The sequence below is a fragment of the Artibeus jamaicensis genome, unplaced genomic scaffold, assembly GCF_021234435.1.
Source record: "Artibeus jamaicensis isolate MK-2021 breed Jamaican fruit bat unplaced genomic scaffold, CSHL_Jam_final scaffold_537, whole genome shotgun sequence".
In the NCBI taxonomy this organism is placed as follows: Eukaryota; Metazoa; Chordata; class Mammalia; order Chiroptera; family Phyllostomidae; genus Artibeus; species Artibeus jamaicensis.
The window spans coordinates 31830784-31852581 of record NW_026522047.1 but is presented as its reverse complement, the minus strand read 5'-3'; the positions used below and the strand labels follow the sequence as shown (position 1 = coordinate 31852581).

The following is a 21798-nucleotide window of genomic DNA, read 5'->3' as shown; positions in this document are numbered from 1 at the left end:
GGACGGCCAAAAATGGAAGGAAATACAGGGGGACAACTTGTGGAGAAAACAGAATGAACCAGGAACTAATATGTATTAAGATTAAATTGACCGCATTAGAAGCTTCTTATTGAGAATAGTCTTTGTCATTCCAAACTGAAGTGTGTAAAATACACAGGAAATCAGTGAGGATTCTTGAGTGAAAGAACTGACACAATGAATGAGATGTTTTATAAAGTTCAGTCTGGCCTCAGTGCTCTGGTGGTCTGGAGAGTGCCCAGCTTGGAAGGTATGTCTTGGAACTATAGGTGCGTTTGGGCATGAGACGGTGAATACCTGGAGTTAGTGTTCGTAGAAATAGCTGTTTGTATTTGGCTCGAGGGTTTCAGAGCAAGGCTTTTTGTAAAAATATATGATATTTTGACTCATGAAAAATGTTTGCTAAAAGGAAATTCAATAATTTTTTTCAATATATTTTATTGATTATGCCATTACAGTTGCTGTTTCCCCCCTTCATTCCCCTCCACCCTGCACACCCCACACCCCCTCCCCCACCATTCCCCCCTTTAGTTTATGACCACATGTCTCAAGTTCTTTAGATTCTATATTTCCCATACTATTCTTGCCCTCCCCCTATCTATTTTCTACCTACCATCTATGCTACTTATTTTCTGTACCTTCTCCCCCCTTCTCCTCCTCCCACTCCCCTGTTGCTAACCCTCCATGTGATCTTCATTTCTATGGTTCACTCCTGATCTAGCTGTCCTCTTAATTTGCTTTTGTTTTAGTTGTGGTTGTTGATAACTGTGAGTTTGCTGTCCTTTCACTGTTCATCTTTTTTATCTTCTTTTTCTTAGGTAAGTCCCGTTAACATTTCATATAGTAAGGGCTTGGAGATGATGAACTCCTTGAATTTGATCTTATCTGAGAAGCACTTTATCTGCCCTTCCATTCTAAATGAAAGCTTTGCTGGATAGAGCAATCTTGGTTGTAGGTCTTTGGATTTTATGACTTGAAATACTTCTTTCCAGCCCCTTCTCACCTGTAAGGTCTCTTTTGAGAAATCAGCTGACAGTCTGATGGGAACTCCTTTGTAGGTGACTGTCCCCTTATCCCTTGCTGCTTCTAGAATTCTCTCCTTCACATTTTAATCTTGGCTAATGTAATGATGATGTGCCTGGGTGTGTTTCTTCTTGGATCCAACTTCTTTGGGACTCTCTGAGCTTCCTGGATTTCCTGGAAGTCTGTTTCCTTTGCCAGATTGGGAAAGTTCTCCTTAATTATTTGTTCAAATAAATTTTCCACTCGTGGCTGTTCCTTTCCCCATTCTGGTATCCCTATAATTTGGATTTTGGAACATTTAAAGATTTCCTGGAGGTTCCTAAGCCTCTCCTCATTTTTTTGAATTCTTTTTTCTTCATATTTTTCTGTTTGGTTATTTTTTCCCTCCTTTTGGTCCACTCCTTTGATTTGAGTCCCAGTTTCCTTTCCATAACTATTGGTTTCCTGTGCATTTCCCTTAATTTCAATTAGTTTAGTCTTCATTTGTTCCTCTAATTTGTGACTAAAATCAAGCAGTTCTGTGAGCATCCTGATCACCAGTGTTTTGAACTGTGCATCTGAAAGTTTGGCTATTTCTTCATCACTTAGAGTTATTGGCTCTGGGGCTTTGAGCTGTTCTTCTTGAGCCATAATGTTCTGCTCTCTTCACACCTGTTAGGTATGAGGAGCGGAGCCTTAGTTGTTCACCAGGGCGGGGCCACCCAGGTCACTGGTTGTGATGCTGTATGCGGGGGCGGGGTCAGAGAGGGACAGTGGCGGTCCCCTCTCCACTGGGGCCTGCACGGTCTGTCTCAGTCTCACTGCACACTCCTTCTCCAGTTATCTGCGTGCAAATGTGTGACCTCAGTCAGCCCTCAGTGGGTCCACCCACTACTCCACACCTGGGATCCGCCCACTGCCTGCCCGCCTGGGTCGTACTCTGGTCAGTCCAATGGATCTTTCCAGCCTGACCCTGCTCTGCTGCTGGCTCTGCCCCTCTTACCGGTTTGGCTGAAGGGTTCGTTGTTGTCAGACTTTCATATAGTTCAATTTTCTGTGGTTTGGCTGCGTTTTTGTTGCTAAAACTTTGTTGTTTTTAAACTTGGTTGTGAGAGAAGGCAGAGTGTTTCCACCTATGCCTCCATCTTGGCAGAAGTCTTAAAATTCAATAATTTTTTAAAATTTTGGGAGCAGCTTTACAGTTATGTAGACTTATTTACATTGACTATTTTTTCCTGAACTTTTATATGCATTTTATAAAGCTCAGCAAAAGATGTTTCTTCGAATTGCTTTAACAAAAGTAAAAGTCTTGTAAAAACTCTAATAGTTATTGATAAATCAAAACTAGAAAATCTTCAGGTACAGTGAATACTATTATAACATCAAAAGCTGTTGTATTTTTGTTATTCTTCTTAACAGAATAACTGTCAAAAAAAATGTTAGAGTCATTAGCAACATGTAATGCATTGAATATAGACTAGTCTTCTTCATAAGCCAGTAATTAATGCTGCATTTATTATTCATTATGGTTTCTTTTAGCTCCCTTAGTAGTCAAGATGGTAACAATTAAAATAATGTTTTTTTAATCTTTGGGACATATATACAATGGAATACTACTCAGCCATAAAAAAGAAAATTGTACCCTTTGCAACAGGATGGATGGACCTGGAGAATATTATGTTAAGTGAAATAAGTCAGTTAGAGAAAGATAAATATGTGGTTTCACTCATATGTGGAATCTAATGAACAAACTGAACTAACAAGCAAAATAGAGACAGCCTTATATAGAGAGAGCAGGCTGACAGGTAGGGGGAGGCAGGTGGAGGGATTTAGCAAAAAAATAAATAAAAAGGACTCATGGACATGGATAGCAGTGTGGTGTTTGTGGGGAGAGGAGGTAGAAGGAGTCTAAATCATAACAGGAAAAAATACAATTAAAAAAAGAACCACCTGCATTAGGGAAAAAACTAGAAGAGAAAAATCAAGGTCTGATGAAGAGTTTCTGAATCTACCAAAAATTATATTTTTTACAAAAAATATTAAAGAACTATAAAAGAACACCATTTGGAAGAAAAATGTAAGACTTTAATGTATTGATATTTTACTGCACAAAATATCTTGAAAGTTCTCTTCTGAATTTCCCAAACAGCTTGTCTACCAGGTTCTTTTAATTATCCTTCTTGGTACAAGTTTTTATTCTGGGAGCGTGTAATTTTTTGGAAAAAGCTCCCAAGTTACTTAAAATCAAGCTTAGTGAATGAAGTGGGTTATCAAGGTAAATAATATGTGGTCTTTTTGTTTCAAATATTTTACCATGAAGTAAGGAGTAAATGAATATATAAACTGATTCTGATTATTTTGAACAAGAACATATTTCTAGAATATTTGCCCAGAACTTCTATTGCTTTAAGTGTATGATTTATGGACTAAAACTGAGGATTTAAAATGTTGATGCTTACATTTAACAATATAAATTTTTATTTATATTTTATACTATTCCCCCCAAAATAAAGATTGCATTTAAAAATATATAATACAAGATAAAATTAAATTAAGAATAAGCATATGGGAAAGTCAATGTGTCAGGCAAGTGCATGCAAGCAATATAATATTAAGCTAAGACTGAAGTAAGAATACAGAATTATGTTTAAATGGTCTCTACGTTTTGTGAAAATAGATCACAAATTTGGGCCTGATCTTTCTAGCAAAAGCAGGAAACATAATTGAGCACATGAGTCACAGTGTTCAAGAGACAAAACATGTCAGTTACTTGGAGGACAGCTATTTTTGGTATTGAGAGAAAGGAAAAAGATTCCCATGTTCTTAAAAAGAGGGGACTGTGATACAGTGCTCCTAAAACTTGAATAACACGTCAATCCCATTAAAGGGGAAGGTTTTTTTTAGACTCCAAGAATCTAAGTCCTTAGATGTCAGTGAAAAAAAATCAAGTCTTAGTCCTTGAAAATGTCTGTTAGTTGTGACTTATTATTATAAAGCACATGTTTTTTTCAACAATATTAAAAGATTATTCTTATTATCAGCAAATTGAAAATATAAAATTAAAACACTATATGGAACTTGCGGATTCCTGACTTTATTGAGATCTTGAACCCCATTTTATAAAATAGGGCTGAAAAATAATCATCAGCAGTTTCTACAGTATTTGAACTTCATGGGGTTCTTTCTTATAATATGGTATGGTGTAAGTAACAGGCATAAGTACAGACTTCTAGTTTCTTAAGCAGGAAATACACATATTTTTCCACATTCATTTTAGGTATTGTACTGTGTTTATGTAATGAAATTCTATGCAGCAGTTAAAACAATGAGCTAAGCTTTCATCTATCAGTATAGATAAGCCCACAAATATCATCAGGAGAATAATAGTAAGTTCATAGTATCATTTATATAATGCTTAAAAGCAATTTCGTTTAGGTGTGCATATATCTGATAAAAATGAAAAACCATGGTAGGGGAGGACATACATCAGATTCAGGACGCTGATAATGTCCTTGGAGAGGACGAGAGGTCGATAAGATTGGAAAAGAACACATTCCATCTGTGAAATGTTTTTCCTTAACAAATAATTTAAACCAGTATGGCCACAAGTTAACTTTTATTAATTCTAGGTAATTAGGTACATGTGTGTTCATTACTTTATTCTACTTTCCTGACTATTTGAAAACTTTTTGTAGTTGTAAAAAAATAACTGAATTGTAGTACGGAGTGATCATTGTAATGTTAGAAGGAATAAAGTGCATGTTGCATAAGGTAATAAACCAGCTGTATGGGAAGAAATAAAGGTGTCAGGGTAATTCTTCCTAGGGAAGAGGACATCAGTTAGGTTCTGAAAGATGAATGGGAATTTACCCCCAAATCAGTATCTGTACTTCCACACGGAGCAATGCAAATGTTGCATTAGGGGGAACTATTAGCAGTTCAGTGTTACTAAAGCACAGTTTGTGGTGATGCCTAGGGAAAATGGCCCATGAAAGTAGAGAAGGCTAGGAATATTTAAAAAACCAAATAAAGAAGGGCTTTGCACTCTGCATAAGGGCACAGATTCTCTCTGGAGGCAGTGGCGCACTAGTGAAGGGTTTCGAGCAGTGCAGTGATTTGAGATGGCACTTGGATTTTAATGAACAATCACCTTTGCTAGAGTGTGGGAGATAGTGGTTGTTATTTAAGATTAAATTAAGTGCTCTGTTTAATTCATTGAACAATGTTTTCTCAGAATAAAGAAAAATTGGAAATAACCAAAATGTCTATAAATAGAAATGCTTAATTATGTCATTTCCATAAAATAAAATGCAGTGCAGCCATTGAAATTGACGTGAAATATAGCTATAACACTCTCTTTCAATGTGTTATTCTAATATTGTCATTATATGGAAATGTTGAAAGAACTTTCCAGTTATCACCCATATACCCACCACCTATATTCTACCATTAACATTTTACTGTCTTGCTTTATTACTTATGTATCCATCTTTTCATTCATTGTGTGTTTTAAGGGAAAATACTCTGGTCTCAAAACTGCATTTTCTTTTAATTTTGTAAAAGATACTTGTATATGCATAGGAAAAGACCCGCAAAGATTCATATAAAATTATTAACATAGGTTGTCTTTGGGTTATAGATGGTAACCCACTTTGTTCTCCATTGTATTGTCTAAATATTTTACACTGAGTATGTGATATTATAATAAAACCTACATTTACTACTACATTAAAGCTCTTTTCTGCAGCAATGAAAAGTATGAATTTTTTTACAACTAGATGCATACAGTTTTATTTGAAGTGAAATGAATTAAATTTTTTTCTTTTTTTCTACAGATAATGACGAGTAATCCTCAGAACATTCTTTAATCTTCAACTGTATAAAAGCATTTAAATTTGGCTCATCAGAATAACAAGCTTCAGTGGAGAATGTAGCAATTTTTTATAAATGATATATCAGATTTAAGATGGGCATGCTGATTGCATGAAAAAGATGGACAAACATGACATTTTTCGATTAAGATCCAGTTGAGCTCTATAGTTACTTCCTGCAGAATGTATACTTTATTAAATCATCCAACCAAAGCAAAGAGACATTGATCCAGAACTGGACTTAATGGTTTTGAAGAAGATTTACCATGAAGTAAGGTAACTTTTACTTTCAGCAAATGTCTGTATGTGGAAAGAATTACATGGGTTGTGAAAGACCTGCCTGTGGTGGTTCATTTGAGTATTTAACTATGACCCTTTTTTTCTGTTTGCTTTTTTTTATGACCAGCAATTAAGTATCAGATAACCTTGTCAAGGGCTCTACTTAAATCTTTACATTTTGAAGATGGAATTTTTAGCCTTCAAGTTTATATTTTCTGGCCTTTTTCAACCAGTGTATTTCCTGAACTAGCTCAGTGAAAAGTCTATAGAAACAGTCTTAGATATCATTGAAAAATTTGATTATGAAAGAATAGCGAAATTCTATTTCCTGATATCAAAAAAAATGGTTAGTTACGGTTGTTTCTTTCTAATGACGAGAACCAGGAATATTACATCTAAAAATTGAGTTTTAACACTGACCTATATAGCATAAAGTTGTTCCTTTATGTTTTCTTTCGCACATGTGCTTATTTGAGATTAAAAAGGAGAAAGGAATCGTTTTTATTTTGATACTGTGACAGTTTTGGTAACTGTGATTCCAAAGGGGAGAAATGTCTGCCTTTTTTATTCCCATTATGAGAAGATCATTAAGATGATAGTCACACAGCCTCATTACATAGTTTCATTAGCGTCGTCTCAAGTCCAGATGCTTTCAGTAATAAAAGCAGATTTTTTTTTGAAACTTGAGTACAGAGCAGCCTGATTGGCATAATCTATAATCAGAACAATAAAATCATATCTGGCAGCACCATCAGTGCTGTGCTGAATTTACTATGTGTATTATTTCTAACATCCAAAACTACTTGATTTTTATACATTTATTTTGTGATATTACTATTAAATTTTTACTGTCTACCTGAAGTACACTCTTGGTTGTCATATATTTATTAGCACTATTCTCAATAGAATTCTTTCACACAGAGCCAAGAATACTTTTGTTTCTTTTATGTGAAGATTTTCTTTTTTTTAGTAGAAGAATATTTTAATTCTATAATTTAATTCTCTATAATCCTAAAAGATGGGAATGATTTGGAGAGGGGGAGTATTTTTTTGTCTTAACCTATCACAACTATTAGAAAAGCAAATAAAGGTTTACTAGTAGGAAAGTTGTTTAGCCACAATTCAAAAGATGTCCCATATACAAGAATAGGGATGAGAAATAGGGTTTGTGTCACCTTTAGTCAGTTGGAGGTGCGTGGCTCTGGAGTGCTATCATGGAAGGGTTGTCTGTGTCCGTGGGGAAGAGGGCTGTACTCGTCAGTAAGATGTGTTCCGAGTGTTGGAGGCGGCGTGTGGAAGCATTTATAGGTTAATAGAATAGTAGAGCCAGAATGGGCTATGAAGGCAATTAGGTACTGTCTTCATTTAACAGGCAGGGGTGTTGAGTTGTGATACGAATGAAGGCACTTGCATAATGTCCAGCAAGGGGCAAGTTCTAGGTCTTAACACAGTGCTGATAGTTATCCATTTTTTCAACAATGTCCTTTTAAAAGTAAGTTTGTCAATTCTGTGAAATCTGATTTTTTCTTTCAGAATTTGTATTTTTTGAAGTCTGTTTAAAGAACTGTTGCCAAACCTAAAGTAACTAAGATTCCCCTACATTTTCTTCTACTAGTGTTGCTCCTTTGGGTCCCTGGTCATGGTGTATATCTCGGCAATGTTTTATCGTTTTCAGTGCACAAATCTTGAACTTCTTTGTCAAGTGTATCCCTCAGTATTTCATAATTTTTGATGCTATTATACATCATATGTTAAAATTTTCTATTTGTGATCATTTCTTATTAGTATGTAAAATTTTACTTTTAATATTGACCTTGTATCCTGCAATCTTTCTTAACTCTCTCTTCAGTTTTTTTTAGAGATTTTATTTACTTTATTTTTTTGGAGAGGGGAAGAGAGAAGGAGAAGGAAACATAAAAGTGTGGTTGCCTCTCGTGTGCCCCTCACTGGGGACCTGGCCAGGAACCCAGGCATATGCCCTAGACTAGGAATTGAACTGGCGACCCTTTGATTCGCAGGCCGGCACTGAGCCAACCACTGAGCCACACCAGCCAGGCCTCTTTTCAGTTTTTTTAAGGAGCTACATAGCATACAATTTAAGCTTTGTGAGCCAACAAGTCTCAATTGCTACTATTCATCTCTGCCATTATAGTGTAAAAAGAGCCATAGACAATACATAAATGATCATGACTTATTCCAGTAAAGCTTTATTTTATTGAAAACTTTATAAGTCAAAAACCGATGGTAGCCTGAGTGTGGCCCACAGGCCATATTTTTCTGACTTTTTTTCCTGTATACCACCATATAATTGAAATTTGTTGAGCTGTGCTTTTGCCTAAAAGACTATGCATTCTATGGAAGTAAAATCAATGTTCTATGTACCCAGTGGGTAAACTTTTAATTTAATGTAATTCATCTGTTATTATCTATTGATTTTTTATTGATTTTCTATCAATTACTTAGAAATGGCTAAAATATCCCATTATGATTGTATTGTGCTTTTTTTCTTGTACTTTCATCTTTCTTTGCTGTATATATTTTGAAGCTATCTTATTCTTGTAAGAATGAGACATATTATTATTCTTATACACTGATACTTTTATAATAATATAGTAATTTTTTTTTGAGGACTATAAGGCAAAAGCATATCCAGAGTTAAATGACATTAGTTAACCCTGGCTGGTGTGGCGTAGTTGGAGCATCGTCTGGTGTACCAGAAGCTTTTAGGTGGTAGGTTCGATCTGGGGTTGGGAAGAGACAACTGATCAATGTCTCTCTCTCTCTCTCTCAAATCAGTTTTCTAAATTAAAAAAAAAATTACCATAAGGCAAAAATCACTTCCAGAGTGAATTTTAGCATTGTTGTTATCTTCTTGATGTGCTGGAGTGGCTCATTGCAACTTGTGAGATCTTCGTTGTTAAATATACAAGACTTTTATGAACTGGTTGTTACAAGCCTGAAGTCAAACCTGGTGAGAGTATCTACTGCGTAGGATGTGGCAAATACCTGGTGAGAGTATCTACTGCGTAGGATGTGGCAAATACTGTAAATCAAGGTTTCTTTTCCCCCCTGAAGGCCAGTATGCCAGCAGAGCACTGAATCTAGTCTACTCTTTAAAACTTTCATTGACTTTTTTCTCCTTTTAAGTAAACTCATTATTGAAGTGAAAACATTATAACAGGGCCCATTCATAATTGTTCAGCTCAATTATTTTTCCAAAAGGGAATATACTCATGTAGCCAGCATGTGGATAAAGAAAGGAAAGATTTCTAGTCTCCCAGACGGCCCGTTTTGTTCTACCTCTCCCAGTAACCTCTGTCTTTCTTTCCAATATCGTAGACTTGTTTTGTGAACTATGTGAAAGTGGAATCATATGGTACATTCTCTTTTGCATCTCGTTCCTTTTGCCCAATACTGTGTCTGAAATTCATCCATGTTGTTGCACTGAGTATAGTTTGTTTACTTTGTTCATTCTCATTGGTATATTATGTTATTAAAACATTACACAATTTATTTATCCATTCCACTGTTCCAGAGTTTCGATATTTTCAATAGAGCTGTAGTGACCACTCTTCTACATACCTTCTGGTGAACATATGTATGAATTTCTGTTGAATGGACACCTAAAAATGGAAGTTTTGAGTTGTGAGAGATGCATACGCTCAGTCCTAGTAGGCAGCGATGATCAGTTTTCCCAGCGGTGGTCCTGATTCACACTCCCTGTAGTGCTGCGTGAGTGTTCCAGTTGCGCCACATCCCTGACAACATTTGGTTGCAATTAGTTTTTCATTTAAGTTATAATATTCTTTCCTTATACAAGTTGTACATTTGTTTCAAATATGTTTGGTAGTTGAAGATGTGTGTGAACTGAAGATAGAGAACTCATGTGTACTTTGTATGTGATATTCAAGAAAATAATGATACATTTTAATAGTTGTATAATACCTAGCAATTTGCACTACCAGCTTTTACATAAATGTATAGGTTTAATTATCATAATCCTGTGAGATCAAAGGAGTTCATTATTATCCTCATTTTTATAAGAGAAGAAACTGATGCTCAGAACATCTGTGATGTACACAAGACCGAGGCAAAGCTAGGCTCAAACGCAGATGTTCCGAGAGGTCATTCTAAGTGCCTTCCACTCCCTCACTGACCGTTCATGTCAGTGGGCTAACGGACAATCAGATACAGCCATGGTACAGACCAGCTCGAGTCTACTCTCTGCTCTGCCATTGATAGTAAATGTAACTTTATACACGTAAATATTTTGGGTGTCACGTTGATTTGCCGAACACTCTGGATCCTCAAAGATGACCAAGACAGATTAGGGATGGTCCATCTCCTTGTCATGTTTTTATTTAATGAGAGAGTCACAGGCTTACGTACATGAACTTGAGAGATACTTGTATAGGTGTAATCAGTAATCACAGAGGGCGTTGGAATAGAGAATTGAATTTGGAATTTATTGAAAAAATTACACACAATTTACTCAACAAATTTGTGAGTGCTTATTGCATGCTAATCACTGTTTTTAGGCACTGGAACAGAGCAATGATAAGATAAGCAAAGTCCTATCCTCTGGAGTTTAGCTTCTAGTGGAGTCTACAGAGAATCAGCAAATAAACACAAACATAGATTTTAATGATTGCAGGTAGATGTAATCAATTAAGAAAAGTGACAGAGTAAATTATAATTCATAAGAATTATTAAAGCCAGACAGAAGAGAATTGGTGGTTTTTTAAAAGGGCAGGAAATTTATTTTCTAATTTAAAGAGTAGTAGGTGAAAACAGAGTTCACTCTGGGTAGGAGAGAATCAAACAGATGTGTGCTCTGGGCTGAGGGCCACAGAGGACAGAGACAGGTAGCTGAAGGTTTGAGGATAAGAAAATGAATCGAGGTGAGAAGGCTAAACAGTAGAACTTGTCTAGCAGGAGATTCAGTCTCATTAAATAGTCCCTTCTTGTAGAAGAGTATAAAAGTACCTGCTCCGAAACTCTTAAGAGTTTTCTATGTAATGGAACTGAACGTGCAACTGTCATATTAGCGTTTCTGAGCTGTGTGTGTCACTGAAGTAGGTAGACAAGATCTTTTGTGAGTGCAAGGATGAACATTTTTCCTTTTTGTTGGGAGGCAGATCCTGGCACAAGGATTTGTGTGCTGGTGATTTCTTAAGGAAGCGACCCCAGGGGAGGCTCTCCAGGGGAAGGTGGGAGCAGGACAGGGAAGGTGCAGTTTAAGGCAAAGTTTCACAAGGGGCAGCTTCTGCCTGACCTCCCAGGGGAACTCTGAGGAACTGTCCACACCCGCGGTGAGGGAGGGGCCCTTTCATGCTCCCCTGTGCTCAGGCTTTGGTTAAAAGCCACACCCACGGTACAAATTCAGGCTCTGCAAGTGTGGGCAAAGTGGCTCCTGTAGCCTAGCCCGAGGGCTCTCGGTCAAAGAAAAGTCACAAGTGTTGACTGTTGGAAGCAAAAGCACACTGAAGCCTAGAGAGCGCACAAAAATGTTTAAAACAATAGAAACAGAGACGTGGATACGTGGAACAGAGTGACAGCTGTCAGCAGGAGGGGGCACCAGAGGAAAGAACGTGAAAGGGAGTAGCCAAAGAACGTACATGCCTCACCCACAGACACAGACAAGAGTGTGGGGATGGCCCAAGGGAAGGGGGGACAGGGCTGGGAGGAGGGGAGCAAAAGTGGGGAGATGGGGACATCTGCAATAGTGTCAAGGATAAAAACAAAAATAAATAAAAATTTTCAAAAAAGAGACCCAAGGAGAACATTGTGCACTACGAATATTTTTGGGAAAACTGTAACTAGCACATCAAAAACTGAATTGAATCTTTGTAAAGTGATTCATTTAAAAGGATAATGTCAAGAAAATAGTGGCATAAATGGTACATCAGGTAAAAATGATTAAATTGGCACGTGCTGGTAGGGTACTTGTTTTCATTTCTGTGGTACAGTCAGGAGTTCAGCCGCCATTGGATGGGACGCTTCAGTCTTCTTCGACACTCTCCATGCCCTCCTCCTGTCCCAAGACAGTGCTAATTTTGCACTTCTTACATTGCGTACAAATCTGATTTAATGTTCCTCTGCTGACGGCTCGGTGAGGGTCTTAGAGCAGGGACTGTGCCTCGGTCATCTCTGCACAGCTAGTGTCTGGCTCCGTGCCCGGCTTACAGTGGGTAGTAAGTGTTTGTGGGGTGGTTGAATACAGAAAGCCTTTAGAGCCTATGGAAATTTTAGAGAATAAATTTTATCTTCAGTATAAAGTTTGTGTCTTGTATTAACTAGGCAAAAGCAATTAAAATGATAAACTCCCTGTAGCGTGCCAGTAAAGGTTACTGAGCCTCAGCAGATAACTTTTACATTTGGCTCAGAAAGGTTTTTACCTGAAAATGGAAACCGAAACCTTCAGTGGAGGAGGAAGGCATTCTTGATTAAGAGCACTTGATTAAAAAGAGCTCATTAATGAAAAACAATACTATTTTTATAAGGACTGAGCTCCTTTTATCTTGCCCTGGTTTGGTTTCACGCTTCAGTAGATAGCACCCCTTGGCAGTCACGGCTCCTCGCACTGCCAAGTGCGGCATTCGTGGCCCGTCCTGCCCTCCCCTGACGTCACTCCTGAGGCAGGCATCAGCCAATTAACTGCTTAAACTGGTCACCGTTGTTGTTTCCAAGCTCCAGGTTGTGCTTTCGGATGGAATCACAATGACTTAAAAAAAAAATTGATTTTTTTTCTAGACATTACAGAAATGGTCCTTAGATGAAACTCAGGACAATTATAATAGAATGTGCCTGATTAAAGGTGACCTCTAGATAGATATTCAGAAGAGCAGAAAAAACTCTCTTCCGTGGGATGAAGCTTTTTCTCCAGATTAGGTCTGGAAAAGTGTCTGTTTCTCAGATTTTAGCTTCACCCTGGTCATCCCTGTACAGCACCAGTTCACTGCTTCTCACATGACTGGAATCTGGCATCTAGCTGTCTCTGCTCACACCTCTTCAGCTTTTCCTCTGGGCAGTCAGCACCTTCCCTCTGCCCCGCCCCCCGCCCCGCTCGAGCCCCCACCTCAGGAGGTCTCTTGCGTGCTGTCTTTACTTATGAAGACCACACTTTTGTTTCCAAGCATTATCTAGTCAGTTTGAAGTTTGTCATTGTATCTGTGTAAGTCTATTAGTAGATCTTTTCATCTTTTTAGATAAAAATTGCTCAGAGAAGTAACTCCGTGTGAATTTTATGCCCTTTTACAGCTGGAAGGGAAAGGATCATAGAAGAGGGAAAATTGTCTTTGAAGGGGATCCCCGAATTACAGCACAAGTATTTCAGGTCTTACTTCCTTCTCCATTCCTCTTTCTGGGAATGGATTTCCAATGTAGAACTGTAAGCTTTAAACCTTTAAACTTTAGAGTAAACTAATTCATGATTTTAGCCAAAGGCCATTGTATACAATATACCATAGTCTTTAAATTAAGGAATAAAACAAAGAATAAAGACTTGAATTACGGGCACAGAACTTTGTAATAGGAATTTCCACATTTATTTGAAATATGTACTCACCTAATCAAAATGTCACAAGGAATAACTCACTAAGTTGTGTGTCCCATAGTTGGGAAAGGGATTATATTAGTTCCCCTTGGGTTCCCTACGGTGTCTAGCTTCAGAAATTTATTGAAGTTTTATTAACGCTCTGAAGGCACCAAATACAAATAAGGGGCCTGCCTCGTCATGTCACAAACTTTTATGTAAAACAATAATGTACTGAGAGGAAGTCACTTAGGCTGATGACTTTTTCTCCAGAAACAGGTGATTTCTAGTCTGGTGACCTAGTTCAAGTTATAAAATAGGACTGTGTTGAAGTAGGACTGAGGCTAAGTGAGCAACAGAAGATGCCTCGTTGAGGGTGAGATAACATGAGGGCCACAGTGAGCGCCCAGTGTGTGCAGGTCCCCGTTTCCCTTTCAGGTGTTATCTTGACTAGTCCCACACCTGTGACACGGCTGCAGACCCGTGAGCACAACAGAGCAGAGTGAGAGGCCCTGACTCAGGGCCCTGCTAGAGACAGGCCCTACTCCAAATGCAACTACCTACTGCACCAAGGATACTCCGCAACTCTTTTTGTCGAGATTTGTGCTCATTTTATTATACTATACCCTATTAATTAAAGACCCTCGGGGTGATAAATGGTATTAATATCGGAAATAGATACATTTCTCACAAGCTACTAGGTGGGTGTGTTTTTCTTGAACTGTGAAGTGTGGAATTGGTCAGTTTTCTGTTGGCTGGTAGAAAGCTTAGAATCAAGTTTGTTCCTTTGTGTTTAGTTAAGTGTATAGAAATTCATTATATATATTCTTGCATTATCCTTATTTCTAGTTCTATTTTACATCTTTATTTTTTCCTTCTTTGCAGTGTATTTTTTACCTACATTTAATGAATGCAAACTTGGTACATTATATATTTCTTTTTAAGCTGTCTTAAATCCTAGGGAAGAGGCTAGGAGACAGATTATTTATACATATGTAAGAGATATACTATATATTATATATATATACTCTATATATATACACTATACCCTATTATAGTATATATATATATATACTATATACTATATAGTACAGTATGTAGTGTATATATATATATACTATATACTATATTATATAGGCTCCTTTGTTTAGGAACCTATACCATATATATATGTGTGTGTGTGTGTGTGTGTGTGTGTGTGTGTGTATACTATACCCTATTTCCTTTCTCTCTCTCTCTCTCTCTCTCTCTATCTATATATATATATATATATATATATATATATATATGGCAACAGACATCAGTTGTAAAAGAGAAGATAGAAGATAACAACCAAGGCCAAACTGCCTTGTCTTTTTCCTCTGACAAAACCTAATAAGGGAGGATTTCCCTATTCTCTGTGCTATTTTCCATCCAAAAGCTTGCTTATCATGCTGTTTATATAGCCTTACCATTCTGAGTTTTTGTTGTTGTTGTTGTTTGTTTTACTGCAAATAGAAAAGGAATCTATTTAAAGCATATTGGGCAGGTCAGGAAATCACCAGGATTTTTGGAGAAATCATCGGGAACACGGGGCTCCCCTGCAGCTGCAGCCACAGTCTGTACCTCACCACAAAGCCAGTGCAGGCTGGGGGGGCAGTGCTGCCACTGTGAACCGTGCACACACACCTTTGCATCTGCCCATGCCGCTCTCAGCCACTGAATGGATTCTGCACAGCCTCCCTTTTTTCCTTCCTTCTTTTCCTTTCTTTTCTCTTTATTTTACTTTTCTTTTTCTTTCTCTTTCTCTTACTTTGTTCTTTCTTTCCCTTTCTTCCCCTCACCCTCCCTCTCTCCCTCCCTCCCTCTCCCTATCCTTCCCTTTCCTTCCCCTCCCGCTTCCTTCCCCTGCTCCTAGTTCAAAGTTTTGTTTAGGAGCCTTTCACTGGCTGAGTCTCAGTTACATGATCATTCTCCAGTTGCAAGGGAAAATAGGAACATGAGCACTGATTTTTAAACATCTTTTTTCTCATCTGATCTTCTAAATCTTTATAGTGAAAGGGGAGTTCTGTGTCTTTCTGTATTCACCCAATGGAGAGTCTCCCCCAAATAAGAAGGTTCAGGTCCAGGTCAGCAAAATAATGACAGCTGTCAACTCCAACCCCGCCCCTTTGCCTACATCATAGCCCCCCCCCACACACACACACTTTTTTTTCTTAGCCTACTTTTTTTTAAAGCATTTACGTATCTAACACATTCTAATGGGATATAACTCAAAGTCGCTGGGTCACTGCAGACAGCTGTGTTGCCACTCCGGCTTCAGCACAGCCTTGTCCCAGTAGTCTAACACCTATTTAAGTTTCACTGTGAGTAACACACACTATGTAAAATAACGTAGGAGAGAGAGAATGTAACTTTAAACTTAATTGAACTGTATAAACTATCAAGCAAGCTGGAGAAATTTGGATCAATATAGAATCTTATTAAAATGTACACACATAAAAACAGACTTTAAAACTGTTCATTTCCTGGTTTAAATTTGAGTAATAACTCAAGTAGGGGTATAATTTATCAACAGAAACATAATTCTGAGCTGCATTTTGCTCTTAATAGAATGTTACATTTTATTGAGATTTATGAATTCATTATTCTTGTAGGTGATTTAGTTGTATAGTCTCACCTATATTCTGCATACAGAATTGTAATAAGCAGAACTTCAGTATCTTGAGGGTTCCAAATGAAGCATAAAAGCTGTGGTTAAGTTACATAAATAATAACTTTTTCAAGGTATACATGATGTGCTTCAAAAAACCCTATTTATGATATCTATCTCCTAGGTGTCTGCCTATTTTAAATAAAATAGTCAGTATTCCTCACTAAATATGCAAAATAAAAGTTCTTAAAAATTTCTCCAGGATTGAGTAGCATATTTCTCCTAGGTTCTCAGTTTTGGCTGCATATGGAATCACCTGGAGAGTGTCAAACATCACTGATGCTGATTTCACCACACAAATTTGGGCTTCATTGACCTCAGTTTGTGGTCTGGGCATTAGGACTTTAAAAATATCCCTAGATGTACGGGGGGGTTAAGAACCTTTGATCCAGAGTTGCTCCCCAACTCTCCTCCACATTTATTTTGTAGATAAAGTGAGACTTGGAGAGTTTAAGCCTTGCTCATAATCACTGGCTGGTTGATGACAGTTTATGACTTCAATTTAGCCTTGTTTCCTAAGATTCAGGGCCAGTGACTGAACTTGAGAGTTTCACCAGCAGGACTCCTTTAGGCTGCCAGGACACAGAAGCATCTGTCCTTGGGGCTTCTGGAATGACCACACAGGACAAGCCTCCACTGTTGGATCAAGATGTCACTGTGAGGTTGGCATGAATTACCTCCATTTTATAGATGATAAAATTGGTGGTCAGATAGACTTTCATAAGGTCACAGTTATTTTAGGTTCTATGGGAGCTTTTGAATGAAGTCTTATTATAATTACTCTAAAGTACATCCAAGTTATTTTGTTTTATTATTAGAAACCATATCCCTTAGCACTTAAAACTTAATTGATTCACAGCCTCACTTATGAATTAAATGAAAGGAAGCATTTTTAATATAAAGAGAAATGTATAAGAGGATAAACACTTCTACTCTTGTGACCATGTATAGTTAACAAGGTTTTGTTTTAATGCCAATAATTCATTTGTAATGTCATCCATATAAGAAGATTGTCCTTATAATAAGATCTCATAAGAAACCAAAATCTAATGGGAAATGCTGAATTAGGATGAGTAAAATACATGAGAGCATGTGTAAAAGGACCACACATAAATAATGCATTTGTAAATCCTATTCTGAGAGTGGAAGATAATTATGGTTTCACTGGGAAGGCTCGTTTGAGTCAGCATTGACCTATGAGCCCACTGGCATTTGGAATACTGTTGGCAGAGTTCCCCGTCACCACTGGTTCTGTGGCTGGGGCTGGCACTGGAGTAGGGGTTGGGGCAGAATAGAGGAAAAACGCCTTTAGTTGATGAGGGGGGTGAGCACATAAAAAAGGGCCACACTTGACTGTGAGTCACAGTGACTCATGCTCTGACCTCTGAGGAGACAGTCACTTATTTCACACTGTTGCTTGTGACAACTTTTTTATTGTAAACCTAATGGTTATTGAAAATGTGCCATTCTGGGCGGGCAACCACTTCCTTAGCACTCCAGGCTCCTTCCAGTTGCTGGCCAAATCCAGAAACTAGAGGGCTTGTTCTTCTTCCAGTCCCGACATAAGCCCTTGGCTGTCTGCCTGCTGACAGACGACCCGTGTCTGCTGCGTAGGTAATTGTAATTGGTTATAGATCTGGACATTTGACCAACTGCCCGTAAAAGCTGCAGCCCCCTTTCTTTGTCTTTCTATAGTAAAGGCGAGAGAACAGGGCATAGGGATTGTCTGTCTCTTTCATGGATGTGATTGATGTCCAGAATGTTTAAAAACTGCATTTAATACACAGATATATAGATATGCAGATAGATAAATAACAGTTTTCTCTAAATGTGTGTGTGCTTCTTTCTCAACGAAGAAAAAAGTAAAGAAAATACAGGATGGGGCAAAAATATGTTTACATTTGTATGTGAAACAATGTATTCTTAAATTATTATTTAGGGATTATTGAATTATTTTCCATATGAACAAATATAAACCTACATTTGCCTGTAGATCAAATTGGTAAAGAGGTGTTGTCTTTGGGTGGTAAGTGATTTTGTCCCATTCCTTGTTACTGTGCTTTCTAAATGTTCCATTATGAGCTGTTTCATATATTAAAAAAAATACATGTATAGAATGTTTTCTTTAGTGTAAACCATCTTATCTTTTTGGTCTCTGACAAACAATATAATTAGCTGAAGTTCTAATTTCTTAAAATCAACAAGATGGGTTACTTAAAACCTTATTTCTTTTACAGATAAAATGAAATATTGGGTTAGCAAAGGAAGAATATTTAGAGAAAAGTGGGAAGGTTAAAAAGATACTGTTAGCTATAAAAAGGCAGCGTGAGAGATCCTGGTGATGATGAAAATGCTCTGTGTCTTTACTACATTGATATCAGTAGCCTGGAGGTGACGTTGTTGATAATGATGCTGTTATCATTGGGCAAGATGTTGTCATTGGGGAAAATTGAGTAAAGGGTATATAGGAGCTCTTTATTATTTCCTATAACTTCTTGTGACTCAACAATTAACCTCAAAATAAGTTTTATTTTTAAAAGTTTCTAGAAAGTATTGCTTTGCTGTTTCTCGGGAGCAGTAAAGGCAGAAAGGTTTCTTCCTCATTATCCGACTCAAAGTCATTCTGGAGATGAATATTTAATATTTTCTGCTCATGGCTTTGATAATAAAATTTTTGTTGTGTTGTCTTTCAATACTTTTTAGAACATAAGACCTGCATTTCAGAATAACTGAAAAACTGAAAGAGTAGAGTATTCTGTCAAATGGCAACATGCACTCTTGGGAACCAAACCTCCATGGGTTTCTTGTGTTTTTGCAGGTCTTATGAGTGAGGCAACGAGTGCTCTTCATTCAAGATGAGCTCTTCAAGGAGGTTTATTTAGCAAACAGCCTTGGGAGATAGAGTGTCTCCCTTGAGAGCAAAGCACAGGCATGCTTATTTCCCATATAAAAAATATTTAGGTTCCCGAAGCTCAGAGTCCCTCTCTGTATCACAACCCCCTGGGAATGCAGGTGTGTCACCTGGGTCCCTTTGTGTCACTCTGTAGGAACTAGGGCTCAGAGAACCAGTGCAGAAACAATACTTAGGCTACTTCTATTGCTGTATGTTATATACTGTCTTTGCTTCTGACCCAAGAGTCTCATGTTCTTTACCAGCATCCGTGAAACTGTACCAGGCTAACTTGGTAACTTGCAAGTAGGGTAAAAATCTCAGACCCTTCAAGTTTTTGACAGTTTTGGTGATGAGTAAAGAGGTGACTTTGTGGAGGAGGAAGGATGAGGGCCTTGTAACTAGCTAATGGGATTTGAAAAATATCTATGGGAAATGACAGGAAGCACACTGATGACATTTTATGATCAACAAGGCAATAAACAGTCCTCCACTTTATTTTGTACTAATCAGGAGAAATTGGGAATTAGGTTGCAGACCAAAGATGGATTTAAAGACAGCCGCCCAAACAGCGCCCTGGTGGTTGCTAACTGTAATCCAGATGGAGGATTTCCTTGCCGACCTGGCAGGCAGTCTCAGGGGCACACCTCAGTATAGCAACCAGTAGCAAGATTTGCCCTGGGTGGGCAGAAGTTTCTTTCCAAGTAATAGTTATTGAGATCTGCACCTACGCTTAGTATGAAAGGGGGGAAAGGCATGACTGCCATGGGCAGAAACCAGTGATACACAGATCACTAGAACTCGGGTTGCTTTGCATAGGAGATGAGATACCTCAGAACATGTTTATGAAGAAAGACTAACAACAGCTGAGTGTTAGTAGGAGGCTGAAAAGACCAAGATCAAGGCTCAAATCCTCCTGCAGTCCATAAGGACAACCTTAGATCTACTTGGAAACTAGGCCAAAAAGTCTCAGGGTTTTTTTTTTTTCAGTGAGTCCTGGCTGCCATAGAGAAGCTTTGGCCATCTTAGGGACACTTTCCTGAGACAATATAGTTCCCATAAGAAACTACAGATGAGGCATTGACAAGTATTTGGGCTCTTACTGCCCTGGATTGGCTTTATTTACAACGCGGGTGCAAGTGATCAACTGGAGAATGAGAATCTGACTCTAAGAAGTACAAATAAATTCTGGTGGTCAGTCTTGCCACTCTGACAGAGTCACCTGACCCTGATGTGGAAACAGGATGAGAACGTGAGATGTCTGAGTAATGGGCTAACAGTTATCCCAGATTATGGCGAGCTCCTCAAAGAAGATCACAGCTGTGTGAGCCATGCCTGAGTCAGCAGATATAAACCTCATGACCCCAGGAAACAATGCGGCTGTGGCTGCGGCTCCAAATTCAAGGGCTTCCAAGGCTGAAACAAATAGTATCAGCCATGAGAATGTCACCACCCAACATAGAGCACAGAGGGCCAAGAAGAGTGGATGTTCCCTGGGCTGAGCAGTGAGCCACTGCTGTGCTATTTGAGACTGAAAGTCAACGAAAAGCCTCGTTTAATGAACAGAGCCTCAGTATTAGTCAGCTAAGGCTGGCACAGCAAAATTCCGTGCCTGGGTGGCTTAAACAATGGGAATGTATTTCTCACAGTTCTGGAGGTTGGGAAGACCTGGGTCAAGGTGCAGGCCATTTGGTTCCTGGTGAGAACCCTCTCCCTCTTCTCGGCTTGCAGCTGACTGTTTGTTCCCCAGGTCCTCACATGGGGGTGGAGAGGAGAGGGAAAGAGGCAGATGTCCACTGCTCTGTTCTCTCTTCCTCCTCTTACAGGGACACTAATCCTGTCATTGTGGCCCACCCTCATGAACTTGTCTATACCTAATTATCCCCAAAGGCCCCAGCTCCAGATACAATCACATTGGGGTTAGGTGTTCAACATAGGAATATTGGGGAGATACAAACAGTCAGTTCTTAACAGCCATTCTCAGCCTTAATGGACCTGATTCTTCCCTCCTGATCTACCTTGACCTCAATCACTTTAAGGAGAAAAATAGTTAAGAGGTGATGCTGAGATCTCTCTGTCCACAAGGGGGATCAGAGGCCGTACTCACCTGTCTTACATATACTAGGGATATGGGGGGAAAGAGGGACTTAAAACTTGATGGCTTGTTGGATATGAGTGCTCAAGGCAATACCCTATCTGGTCCTCTTCCCACAGGGGCTCCCAATTTAAGAGATGGAATTTGGGCAACAGAGAAGGGAAGCTAAAGTGGTCTTGTGCCAGGGTTCTTTGGGTCGACGCAGCGTACCATTGTGGATGCACTGCTGAATGTACAATTGTTATTAATGTTTTACGGACTTGCATTGTGAATGTTGATCAAGTCCCGAGGGAGTCTCCAGACAGAAAAGAGCTGCGTTTCGAGAAATGCTAGGGGAACACATACTTGCCCCTCAGTCTGCCTCCCTGATTGTCCTGGGTGGTCCAACAGAAGCAGTTCAGAAGTCCAGGGGAGAAC

At 38.5% G+C, this 21798-nt stretch overlaps 1 protein-coding gene across 9 annotated transcripts in view; it reads left to right on the top strand.

Annotated features, from left to right (window-relative positions):
• The window catches only part of NEK1 (NIMA related kinase 1), a 115053-nt gene extending 105883 nt beyond the window's left edge, over window positions 1–9170 (top strand). For all 9 annotated transcript variants that reach the window (XM_053658439.1, XM_053658442.1, XM_053658440.1 and 6 more), the window contains one exon: window positions 5856–9170. In XM_053658439.1, coding sequence (XP_053514414.1) covers window positions 5856–5869 — 14 coding nt within the window. In that variant the 3' untranslated portion in view covers window positions 5870–9170. The remainder of the gene's footprint in view (window positions 1–5855) is intronic.
• The last annotated feature ends 12628 nt before the right edge of the window (window positions 9171–21798 follow it).